This window comes from Alosa pseudoharengus, unplaced genomic scaffold, assembly GCF_046254945.1.
Source record: "Alosa pseudoharengus isolate Yale_2024_CS ecotype anadromous, Long Island Sound unplaced genomic scaffold, YU_APseudo_1.1 YU_APseudo_1.1_scf_1, whole genome shotgun sequence".
Classification (NCBI taxonomy): Eukaryota; Metazoa; Chordata; class Actinopteri; order Clupeiformes; family Clupeidae; genus Alosa; species Alosa pseudoharengus.
Window position 1 is genome coordinate 14,025,621 of NW_027468564.1, and position 12,760 is coordinate 14,038,380.

Consider the following 12,760-nt stretch of genomic DNA (forward strand, 5'->3'; position numbering starts at 1 on the left):
CCCACTCTGTGTGTCTCTGTCTCTGTCTGTATTTGACACAAAACGAGGCGGTTACGGCTGTAGGCGGCAGGCACCCCTCCGGACACCGTTTACATTTCGTATTTATAAAGGACGACGAGAAATGAGCTCATGAATAAGTCTGACGCCCTCGGGGGGTCGCATTTGCCGCGCCGCCCGCCGCGCCCGTCACACGTCCATTTTAAATGTCATATAAGTTTTGGGTTTGCATTTGCCAAACGTTGTTTAAGGGCGATATTAAACTCACTCGCGAATGCCACATTTGCAGGTAGCCCACTGTGAGAGGGGAGGGCGGGGGGGGGGGGTAATATTCTTATAATCAACAACATTGACCTTAATGCTAATATGACAGTACAGGATATGAGGAATCATTTCAAGAGCCGGCAGCTTGGCATTCCTCCGCCCCTTTAGAGGATCTGTAGGCCTAGAACTGCCTTAAAGAGTTGAAGCGAATTGGGGGAAACAGGCAGAAAGACTCGTCCAATAGGCGCTCTATAAAAGCAGACCCTTCTGTAAATAGATTCTTATTGATTTATCATGTTAGCCTTGCTACATTAGAGTGACTCGTGTGAGACCCTTGATAGGTTCTGTTTGATGATCAATATGCCTCATTACAGGAGCGCTGTGGTTAAATCTGTGAGGCTCTGGGGTCGTGATAGCTTTATAGATTAATAGCTTTATATTTGGTGCTACATTTCCAACTTATTACGCAATGTAAAAATATTGGCTGTTTGTTTTGGAATCGAATTCTTCGCCATTCGCTTATGTACTTGTTTGTCCTGGGGCAACTTTTAAATAACGTAACCCCAAGTGTTCGTAGCCTATTTACTGATCATGGATATGTGCATACTGATGATTTCAGTTCTTCAATTAAACTGTTGCACAATATGTGCGGGGAATGTGCCCGCAAAACAGTCCAGCAACATTGCCGAAAAAGTTGCATTGTCTCTCACCAGGGGATAGAAGATATGGCGATCTCTCTGAAATAGGTTTTCAACAACAACAAAAACAGTGACGGAATAAACATTTGATTAATAGAAACCCTCTTTCCAGTTTCACAAACATACTCCACAATGTAACTTGCGCGACACAGCAGTGAATCAAATCTCCCTCTTTCTGTGAGTGCGTGCGTGCGTGCGTGCGTGCGTGTGTTTGTATGCGAGTGAGAGCGAGGGTGCGGAGGGTGGGCAGCGGACAGCGCCTTGTAGTTTTAAATTCATCCTGACAGCTAGCGAAAGGGCCGTGATGAATCGCCTATTATAGGATCACTCTATTCTGAGCGCCCCTCTCGTCTCCCGTAAATTGGAAAACATCCCCTTTAAACATCTAGGGCGGAGCGAGACGCGGGGGAAACTGCCGGTAACGGTAGTCGGGGTGGACTCTTAAGGCCGTTGTTTCCTTCGAGTGGACGAACGACATGTTATTTTATTCAAAGAAAAAATTGCGCCAGAAAGACAGCGAGGGAGAGAGAGAGAAAAAAATCGCTTTTGAACTGATCAAGTGAGTAGTTCACCATCTCTTCCGCGAGCGCATCCTTGCTTGCCCTCGTGCGTGTCTGCGATGCCGTGATTACCGGAGTCCCGCGCGCTCGCTCTGTTGTGACAGTGGTGATATTGTTTATGGAGGTTGGTGTCAGGGCTAATTAGCAATCGATATGGAAAATGGTTTAGAGCTACGTCTCTGACGTCAGCGTCGATTAGCGTTTCTTATTGGTCCCCAAACTGTATGCTCCCAGGCCGCGGATTCCTCGCGGAAGGGAAAGGAGGTGGGAGGCCTTGTGTTGACAAAGTGGGGGGAAAATCTTCTGCGCTCACGCGCCTCTCCTTCATTCCGAGCGCGGCATGTCCACGTCCTGTCCGCTGCTCGTGCCGCTGCTGCCGCACGCGCTCTGAGTTCACGACGGCCGAGCCGAGCCGAGCCGAGCGCCCCACTGTCCTCGAGCCGTCGCCGCTGGTGGAAAATGATGGACAGCCGGATACTCGAGCACTCCCACGCGCCTTTCGGGGGTTCCCTGGGCGGCATGGTCGGGATGGGGTTCTCCTACCACTTGGGTCATCACCACCACGTTTACGACCTGGCCGGGCACCAGCTACCCTCGGGCGCCGCCGTTCCCTTCTCCATAGACGGATTACTGAACGGCTCCTGCTCGGCGTCTGTGACCAACACAAACCCGCTCTTATCGTCCGGCTGCGGCGGTTTAAACGGAGACAATCATCACTACAAGCTCTCAGGTAAGCGTGTTAATTATTACATCTACCCAAACACACACACACACACACACACACACACACATCACTGAGCAGCAGAAATAGCCTCATAGCTCGGCAGCGCCTAGGGCACTGGCACGGGTCCGGGAGGGACTGCGCGCGCCGAAATGATTTAATATCCAGCGATATTCCATCGCCAACAAATCAAGAAAGAAACATAATCACTCGAAATCTTAAAGCACTTAATGTTGGCTGCTTAGAACTCGCATTTATCCATTAACATCTTAACTAATAGTGAAGGGACGAGATAATAGCCTATTTTGGTCTTTACAGCAATATGAAACCAACATAATTATTACACAAAAAATACGCGTTAAACAAAGACCCGGCTTTAAGAAATAGGCTAATGCATAAGACATGACGTTGGATAATCAGTTTTCTTTGAATTTTATGAGAGACTGTAATTCGAGTGCATTCATCTCGGTCAGTTTGGAAAATGTGAAGTCAAACATTTTTGGTAACATTGTATATGTAGCCTATTATTATTTGCACTATCATAAAATTGTATTTTTTATATTTAACACAAACTGGTAACAGCAGTGATAAAAAAACACAAGTAGCCCATATTATAGGCTAAGTTACAGTATATATGTATTCTAAAAAAGCCCATATTATAGGCTAAGTTACAGTATATATGTATTCTAAAAAAGCCCATATTTTAGGCTATGTATATGTATTCTAAAAAAATCTCAGACACAGACAACAATTCACAATCAACTGAACATAACATCAATTAAAATTATACACATTTTATTTTAGCATTTGTAATATGATTCTGTACGTTATAGCATGCCTATATTATATTCCAGTATTATTAGATGTGGTTTACTATAATTTATTGTGTGTGTGTGTGTGTGTGTTTGTGTGAGTGTGTGTGTGTGTGTGTTTATTGCTAGTGTTCATATGTTTATGTTTGTGTGTGTGTCTCTCTCTCTCCCTGTGTGTGTGTGTGTGTGTGTCTTTCTCTCTCTTTCTTTCTCTCTCTCATTTGAAGACTCAGGAGACCCGGAGAAGGACAGTCCGGGCTGCAAGCGGAGACGCACGCGCACTAACTTCACCGGCTGGCAACTCGAGGAGCTGGAGAAGGCCTTTACGGAGAGCCACTACCCCGATGTGTTCATGCGCGAGGCCCTGGCGCTGCGCCTCGACCTCGTAGAGTCGCGAGTCCAGGTAACAACGTGAGAAATAGAACCTACGACTACTTGTAGACGCTGGTTTGCCTTCCGCCACGTTTAAAATCCCTCATAAATTAATGCATGTTCATCTAACGTTATAATGGCCAGGCTCATCGACTGAACGTCAAGAGCTGTCAGGTGTTGGATCCACATATGAGTAACTTCATCCACGTGGATGTGTGCGTGGATGCGTGGGGCTTTGCGCGTGTCGCATACATACCCCGGTAGATGTGGACACATTACAAAGAAACAGCAGACGTGGGAGCGGCAGGAGCTCGTGTAGAATGGTGTGTGTGTGTTGAGGGAGGTCGAGCCGCTGTGTGGCCACGGTGTGGTTGGAGGATATGAGGTTACGGCCTGTTCCCAGTGGGTTGGCGCGAGGTCTCCTCGTTAGCCAGGTGCTGAAGTGATCAAGGCGAGAGCTTCCGTCTGTGTAACCCTCTCGTGTAACTCAGCCTTTGCGTTATTCTTTTATTATTATTTTGTATGATCAACAACCGTCAATAATAATAATAATAACAACAACAACAACAACAATTTTATACTACTACTACTAATAATAATAAGTATAAGAATAATACGATCATGACCACTTGTATTGTTATACAACGACCTTTTTGTAGGCTTATCATATAATAGGCTATGTATATGAGTAAATTACGAATTATTATTATTATTATTATTATTATTATTATTATTATTTCAAGGGGCTGTGGTGACATAGTTTGAGGTTTTTATTAATTAATATGGCTGCGAAATTGGTTTTCCTTGGTTTGAAATCAGAATAAAACATCGCCATCAATCTGCCAGATAAAGAATATTTTTTCCCCAAAACAGCATTTAACAATATAAGCATTTTCCTCTGCATTTTCTGGAATGTATTATTACTTATATAATGTAGGTATCTATAACTTATATATTAGCCTATACATCGAAAAATAGCGTCTATATTTCATCCGCTAAAGGTAAGTAAGATGACCATATAAATCAAAGCAGATTGATTTCTTTAGATCAAAGCAGTACTATTTAACTGGTTATTTTAATCGTGCCAGTTGAGGCTTAATTAAGGTTTTGTTTTTAGCGAATAGATAAATAAGACAGAGATCCTCCTGCTCAGTGGACAATAACGACCAGAAGGCACTTCTTAAAACTGTTTCATCATCATCACCATCATCATCATCATCATCCACCGAAGATAATGTAGGCTAGCCCACTAGGCTACTGCACACACCGTCTCCGCTCGCCTCAGCCCAGATAGGCCTACCCGAGACGAAACCCGCGCCTGGAGCGCACAGCTCTCGGCAGTCTGTTTCAGCGCTCGCGAGTCGCGACAGACTCCCGGTACACTCAAAGCCGCCACTTCACCACATCAAAGACGAGACGCATGCGGGGCTTTTTGTTTCAGAATCATTTGGGGTCAATTGGTGTCTTCGTCAGCACAATTGAAACGGTAAAAATTGTAGACTCATTTCTGTGCAGTCTAAATGAGCCGAAGGGTATTTGGCTTCGTAGACAACGGAGATAGAAAGTGATGCCAGGCCATAAGCCGTTAGATCTTTTAATAGTGGTGAGGGGAGGAGCGGGGTGGGGGTGGTAAGCCGCCGTATTATTGCCTGGTATTCAGCTAACGGCCTAAGCTGTGCTTATCCGCAGGTTTGCATGCGTGCGCGCGATTGGGATGCCTTTTAAGGAGTCGCGTGTATACACCGCCTTTTTTGTCGTTTTTATTCAGACGATGATGGGAGAGACGGGCGAGCTTTTCGCTTTCCGCGTGCTCATGCCGCCGTTATCAGTGCGGAACAGACGGCCGCACGAGGGACCCTTGGCTCGGCTTGACTAAAATCTGTTCGCTCGCAGACGGGAGGGTGCGCGCGAGGAGATGGGGAAGGCGGGGGTGGTCGCGGGCCTCAAATTAGCCACGCTAGAATCAGTGGTAATTGAGAGAATTAGTTCTCACATCGATTGAATGGACAATTAAAGCGAGCCCATCTGTGGGTTTGCGCGACGTGACGAAACCTATGCTGACACATTGACAAAGCACACCGAGCTCATGTTGCCGCGAAATTGTTTACATCTAGGCTTGTGTGTGAGAGAGAGAGAGAGAAAGAGAGAGAGAGAGAGGGAGAGAGCGAGAGAGAGTGTGTGTGTGTGTGTGAGAGAGAGATGATTAGTTTCCAACATGTAATGTGTTTATTTTGGTGACGTAACTGTTGTTATTTGCGGGGTCAGTCGCGGTAGCTCCAGTCTGGCTCTCGTAAATGCTGTTTATGTGCTGAACGTCACAGAGTTGCGCCCTGCGGGCCGATCATTGGTTTGTTTGTTTAGAAATAATTAGGAGCGCGCGCTAGCCGCCGGCCGGCCTGTCAGTACCCTTTGATCCAATCGCCAAGTGGTAGGCTAGGTTTCACTCGGGTTTGCCAAGTGTAAGCCCGCGTTCTTACTGAACTATGTTTACACCAAATAACTCCTAATATGTCATTAATGTCTCTATGAGAAGCGGAGAGGGCAGATGGACAGTATAATGGGCCTAGTATTTTGCTCCCTGTCTTGTGGAGCTGAACACACACAGAAGGCTTTTGTCTGATGGTGTCTGTGGTCTGAACACACACCAAAGACTTTTGTCTGATGGTGTCTGTTTAGTGTCTGTGGTCTGATTTGGTGATGATGTAGCAATATGCAGCCCAGGTCTTATAAGTGACTGAACTTATGACGTAGGCCTATTTCCACAACATCTTAAATGTATATTTTAGTATATTCTTTATCTTTGACTGTCCTTATGTCCTTATTGCTTAGTTGTGCTTTTTATATTAGGCTATTATATACTTTTATTACTTTTTCTGCTGTTAGTGCATGTTGTGTGTGATGTCTGTATGCTAGCCTACTGAGACCTTGAATTTCCCCTTGGGGATCAATTAAGTATCTATCTATCTATCTATCTATCTATCTATCTATCTATCTATCATTGAGAGAGTGAAATTACAAAGAACTAAGCACACACGTTTAAATATATAGTTTTTGAAAATAACTGTAGGCCCGCCCGCAACATAAATGCAAGATAGGTGGAAATTATGGCAAAGATGTACGAACACACATACTGGTGGTTACTTACAATCACTTAACAACAACAACAACAACAAAACACAACACAACAAGCCCAAGACCAGGGGTCCGTTGCACAAAAGCAGAATTAACACATCCGGGATAAGTTAATGAGCTGCGCTCAATAAATCCAAAACAAGAGCGTACAGGCTTAATTGGTTGCACAAAGACCAAGCCAGGATGAGCAGACACGGATTCATCAAGCCAGGTGAAACCTATCCTGGATAAGTGCGCGCTCACGGCTCCCTCAAATAGACCCCGCCACCGATCACAGATTCACTGATAGAAACAGCAACACCTCTGTTTAGGAGAATATTGCAACTAGTTCCGCGACCACCACGTGCGAAATGGTTAGGCACTCCCGTGATGTCCCATTGTCGCATGACAGGTCGGGAATGGCGAGTATGTAAAAGTTAATTAATGATCACAAACGTTTAAATAATGACAATGGGTCTAGGTATATGTGATAACAATGTGTAGTGGGCAGTGGAATAATTATTGGTTTCCGTTTGTGGTGACTGCTGACTGAGATAAGGGATGAGATTAAATAGATCCTGGAACTTAGCCTGGTCTGGAGCAGGCTAGCTCCAAAGAATAAATCGCCATGGTAACTTATACCATAACATATCCTGCTGCCCCCTATCCCGCTTTTGTGCAACTGGATCACGGATAAATTGAGCCAGGATAACCAAGATATCCCGGCTTAATCCCTTATCCTAGTTTTGTGCAATAGGCCCCAGCTGTATAAGCTCAACACTTTGGTCAACTTTAACCTTTAACCTTTGTCCTCAGTGGCAACGTACATGCCCATAGAAGTTGTGAGTGGTCATGTGTCCACCCAGACTTTTCATATCTTAATTCTTGACAAAATAGAATTAATAATTTTCTTACTTGTTATTTTTATATGATTTTGTTGTAATGGACAGCCGAAAGTAATTGTGCCCTACCAAAATGCTGGCCTGCAGAAGTACATTGATTGAAAAGCAACCAGCAACAACAACAGCAACAATTTACAGGCAATTAAGAGGGGAGTGTGGAATGGGGGGGGGGGGGGGGGGGGGACTGCTCAACTTTATTTTATCGGTCTTTAGGTCTTAATGCGTTTATTTTTATAGTTAATTAAGCTGTCGATTATTTCCTTTGATTAATCGATTTATTGTTGAATCGCGATAAAATGTGAAACAATGGTAAAAAAATGTCCATCAGTGCTTTACAAATCCTAAAATTAAATCTGAAATGAAAATTAAATGATGTGTTTTGTTCACACGCCAAATTATATTTTGCTTACTGTCATAGAAGAGTTAATAAATCGATTCACGTTTAAAAGTCTGCAGGTATTTTCCTGAAAAAAAAATATCAGACACCGATTAACCATTATGAAAATAGTTGGCGATCAATTTGATAGTTGACAACTAATCAGATAGTTGCTGCAACCCTACTGCCTGGTCATATTTATTTCATTTATTTATTTCATTCACTCCGCCAACAAAAACAAAAACAATTGGGGGCCAAACCTGCCATAGCCAGATTATAGATTATACTACATGACTTCACTAGTCCTATTGTAAAGTAATGTATAGATTTTACTAGATGACTTCACTAGTCCTACTGTAGAGTAATGTATAGATTATACTACATGACATCACTAGTCCTATTGTAAAGTAATGTATAGATTTTACTAGATGACTTCACTAGTCCTACTGTAGAGTAATGTATAGATTATACTACATGACATCACTAGTCCTATTGTAGAGTAATGTATAGATTATACTACATTAGTTCACTAGTCCTACTGTAGAGTAATGTATAGATTATACTACATGAGTTCACTAGTCCTATTGTAGAGTAATGTATAGATTATACTACATGTCTTCACTATAGTCCTAGGATTGCTATATAGTTTAGATTTTGTGGTTTGTCTTTTTTGCAATTGGCAGTCCTATGTCATAGCATGTTTAGACTTCACAACTGTTCTGTGACAGGCATGCACGTGTAACACAATCTTTAAATAGATCCTAAATCCCAGATAAATCTGTCCTCTGGTAAAAAAAGAAAACATATTTCATCAGGTCTACTGTAAGCTCAGTCTAGTCCAGGGTCATTTCAGAGAGGAGTGGTGTGGTCAGACCAACTGTATGGAAAGGAAAGGGAGCAGCATTTGATGGTAATAAAATAACTCCTTAACTCCACTGGAATAGTCCAGGGTCATTTGATGGAAATAAAATAACTCCTTAACTCCACTGGAATAGTCCAGGGTCATTTGATGGAAATAAAATAACTCCTTAACTCCACTGGAATAGTCCAGGGTCATTTGATGGAAATAAAATAACTCCTTAACTCCACTGGAATAGTCCAGGGTCATTTGATGGAAATAAAATAACTCCTTAACTCCACTGGAATAGTCCAGGGTCATTTGATGGAAATAAAATAACTTAACCCCAGAATATGATGGAAATAAAACAACTTAACCCCAGAATATGATGGAAATAAAATAACTTAACCCCAGAATATGATGGAAATAAAATAACTTAACCCCAGAATATGATGGAAATAAAACAACTTAACCCCAGAATATGATGGAAATAAAACAACTTAACCCCAGAATATGATGGAAATAAAACAACTTGACCCCAGAATATGATGGAAATAAAACAACTTAACCCCAGAATATGGCAAAAGGAGAAAAGGAGGAATGGAGTCAACTAAATGAACTAATAATAATAATAATAATAATAATCTATCTATCTATAAAGCAATAAGTGTGTGTGTGTGTGTGTGTGTCTGTGGCACGCATATCTCGCTGATCGTTTGTCAGACTGATTTTAAACTTGGCAGGTGTCTTGCTAGGGGCATGAGTAAGTGCAGTGCCAAATTGACGTTGTTTGAATAAGAAATGCAAAAGATATCGTTAAATAGCCTATATCGGTAAAAGAAGCACTCATTGGCTTTCGCCGCTAGCCACTCCCCCTCCCACACAGCACTGTACTGTAAGCTACCAGTGAGGATAGAAGCAGGGCTTTGGCAGAACTGGAGCAGTGTAGGTTACACGGGTAAAAACTTAAGCGAGTGCAACATGTGTTAACATGTCTGACCTCAACAGTAAAGACACCCTGTATGCGGTTTGCTTGTATAAAATGACTCAGGCGGATTTTGCAACAACACGCCAACACACACAGGTATGCAGTGGCTCTTCAAAATGACATAAAAAATGATGTGCAATAAACGGACACTTCGAATAGCCCAGGCTACTTTGTACTGTCTTTAGACTTTGAATAAGCAAACAACAATTCCAACTGCAAGGTCCTAAATTGAAACGAGCGATAATGGTCCCGAATTAAAGAACGTCTCAGAATGCCACACATGCAAAGCACAACCAGCAACAAGCATCGAGTGGCAGACAGAGTGTGATGTCACCAGAGTCACACCGTGAGTCACACCGTTGCAAATTTCATATGATGATGCATCATCCCACAAAATGGTTTGTTTTCTCTATCATCAAGTTATTCAAAATTAGAACTAACAGCCTGTTAAATTGTCAAATGGTGTAACCACAAACATGACATTTCTATTTAAAAGCAAAATTTGCAGGCATTATTATGGACAATTATGTACACACTTCACCTTTATGTGAATATTCAAACAAAGTTTTTATATTAAATTGAATATTTTATGATTATTATGATTTATCAACATTTTTAATAGGTCATACCATTTGACATGTAACCTAAGGTTGCCTGGCCATGGCCTAAAAACACTATTATGTTACTTTAAGAGAGTTGCTAACCTTGACTCATAGCAGTTGGGGTCTTGAAGGGTCCTTCCTCTATGACATAATTTCCTGTCACATGATTCTCTGACATAATACATACAAAATTGCTCCTTAAATGGTGGTTACACCACTTGACATTTTAAGTGGTTGATGTGACAGACACGATTCCCCATATTAATTCAAACATTCAGAACAATGGGGTTTCATTACTTGTATTAAATATTGAAAAGTTCTTGTGCAAGATCATGCCAGATTATTTTAGAAGGGATTTTGGAGAGTATTTTACATTTTTTTCAGCAAGTGTAATTATTTGGTTCATGTTTTTGTGGTTACACCGTGTTGACAATTTTACCCAAATTCAGTTAATACTCTTTCAAAATTAAATAAATCCAAAGCTTTAAGATTAGGGTTTGATGAAAATGATATTTAAAAATAATTTGTCAAATTATTTTCAAATTTTAACCATTTTAAATGTATGTAACCCATATGTACACAAAAAAATGAGCGTCACGTCATTCACCCATATGCTTGTTAAAAAATAGCATACACGTCATATTAAATAATATGAATACAACAGAAATACAAAGTATACACTTTAGCAAACCTCAGGCATGTTTTGTTTTAAAGGTTTAAACATATTTTTAATTTTCTCATCTTACCAACCCTTATCTGTCACTGACCCATATAGCATTGACTCAAAACAGCTGTTAGGATTGTGTCATTTTGATTTGTAAAAAATGTCACATGCAGCCATGCTTAAATTCTGCTCACTTCACATTTATTATATTATTATATTATCTGTATTCATTATTGAATGCTTACCTGGAATTATGGTTTCCCTATCATCCTATTTTTAAAGCAGGCCTACCTGCAGGCATGTAATTGGGCTACAGGAATAGCAAGTTGGAACGGGCACTGCACTAGTATTAATAAATGAACTAAGTTCCAACTTTATTTCAAACCGGTATTTTATCTAATATCCGTTCAAAGACTGTATGTCGCTTTTTAAAACATAAACATAAATGTATACATAAACATAAACATACAAATAAACAAACATAAATGAAGGAGGAATGGAGTCTGCTCATAACAAACAAATGCAGGCTGCAGTGTCATGCTGTCAGTGTAAAAGTGGAGACCCTTAGTAAGTTCATTTGTACAGAAGGACAGTGATTCAAACAGGTCATGAAGAGCTTCAAGACAAGCAGGCATTTTGAGTGTCCTGCCGTCCCAAATCTCAGACGGGATTGAAAACGAGTCTTTCCTGTTTGGAATGCTGAATTAAAAAAGAAAAACGTTATATGAAAATATAATATATGTGAAAATGATCCACAACACTGCCATCAGAGCTTGAACCGACTTTTGTCCTACACGACCTACAATACTGCCACCAGGGCTAGAACCGAATGTTGTCCTACAAGATCCACAATACTGCCATCAGGACTAGAACCGACTGTTGTCCTACAAGACCCACAATATTGCCATCAGAGCTAGAACCGACTGTTGTCCTACACGACCCACAATACTTCCATAAATGTCCATTACATTTTACAAAGGTACAGCTGGCACTAGACAATGTACTAGAATGCAACATGACAGGACTATGCAATGTACTAGAATGCAACATGACAGGACTATGCAATGTACAGGTCTTCCTTTCCGGCCTCAGCAGTTGTGGTGATATGATTTATCATATGTGACCCTGCAAGGCGAAACCAGTCGCTTCAAATTTACAAAATTAAGTTATTGTGCTCACATGAACGGCCATAAACAAAGCTTTCCAACGATATGTATTTCGAGGGTATTGCAAAAAGTATCGCTAAGATAACCGCATCCAAAGCTGGCATGGTTCTTCCATCACGATAGCCAGAAGAGGAGAAAATCACCTTTAAATTAAATTGTCACCTAAATAAAGTCAGGGTTTAACAGTCAAAACGTATGTTTTTCTGTAAAATTTGTTCACAATATGAAAGTGTAGACTGTACACTGTTGAATTATGCAAAAACGTGAAATTGGACATTTTAACCCGTACATTTGCTTATCGTGGATTTTCTCAAAATAGCACTGTGCGCAAAGCGACTGGTTTCACCTTGTAGGGTCACATATGTGATTATATCTGAATCAGAACGCTAAGCCCAAGATCTCACTCTGGTTCCTGTAGGTGTGGTTATATTATATATTTATATATGATATATGTTCTAAGTTCTAGATCTCTTACTCTAGTTCCTGTAGGTGTGGTTATATTATATATTTAAATATGATATATATGTTCATATCTGAATCGGAACACTAAGTTCTAGCTCTCTCACTCTGGTTCCTACAGGTGTGGTTCCAGAACCGCCGGGCGAAGTGGCGTAAGAAGGAGAACACGAAGAAGGGTCCGGGCCGCCCGGCGCACAACGCCCACCCGACCAGCTGCAGCGGCGAGCCCA

The 12,760-nt window shown here is 41.4% G+C and overlaps 1 protein-coding gene across 1 annotated transcript in view; it reads left to right on the forward strand.

The window, feature by feature from the left end:
- The first annotated feature begins 1,978 nt into the window (after window positions 1–1,978).
- uncx4.1 (Unc4.1 homeobox (C. elegans)) overlaps window positions 1,979–12,760 on the forward strand; it is an 11,732-nt gene continuing 950 nt past the window's right edge. Inside the window, exons 1-3 of the mRNA XM_076278616.1 lie at window positions 1,979–2,249; window positions 3,280–3,455; window positions 12,652–12,760. The exon at window positions 12,652–12,760 is cut by the window's right edge and continues 950 nt beyond it. Coding sequence (XP_076134731.1) covers window positions 1,979–2,249; window positions 3,280–3,455; window positions 12,652–12,760 — 556 coding nt within the window. The remainder of the gene's footprint in view (window positions 2,250–3,279; window positions 3,456–12,651) is intronic.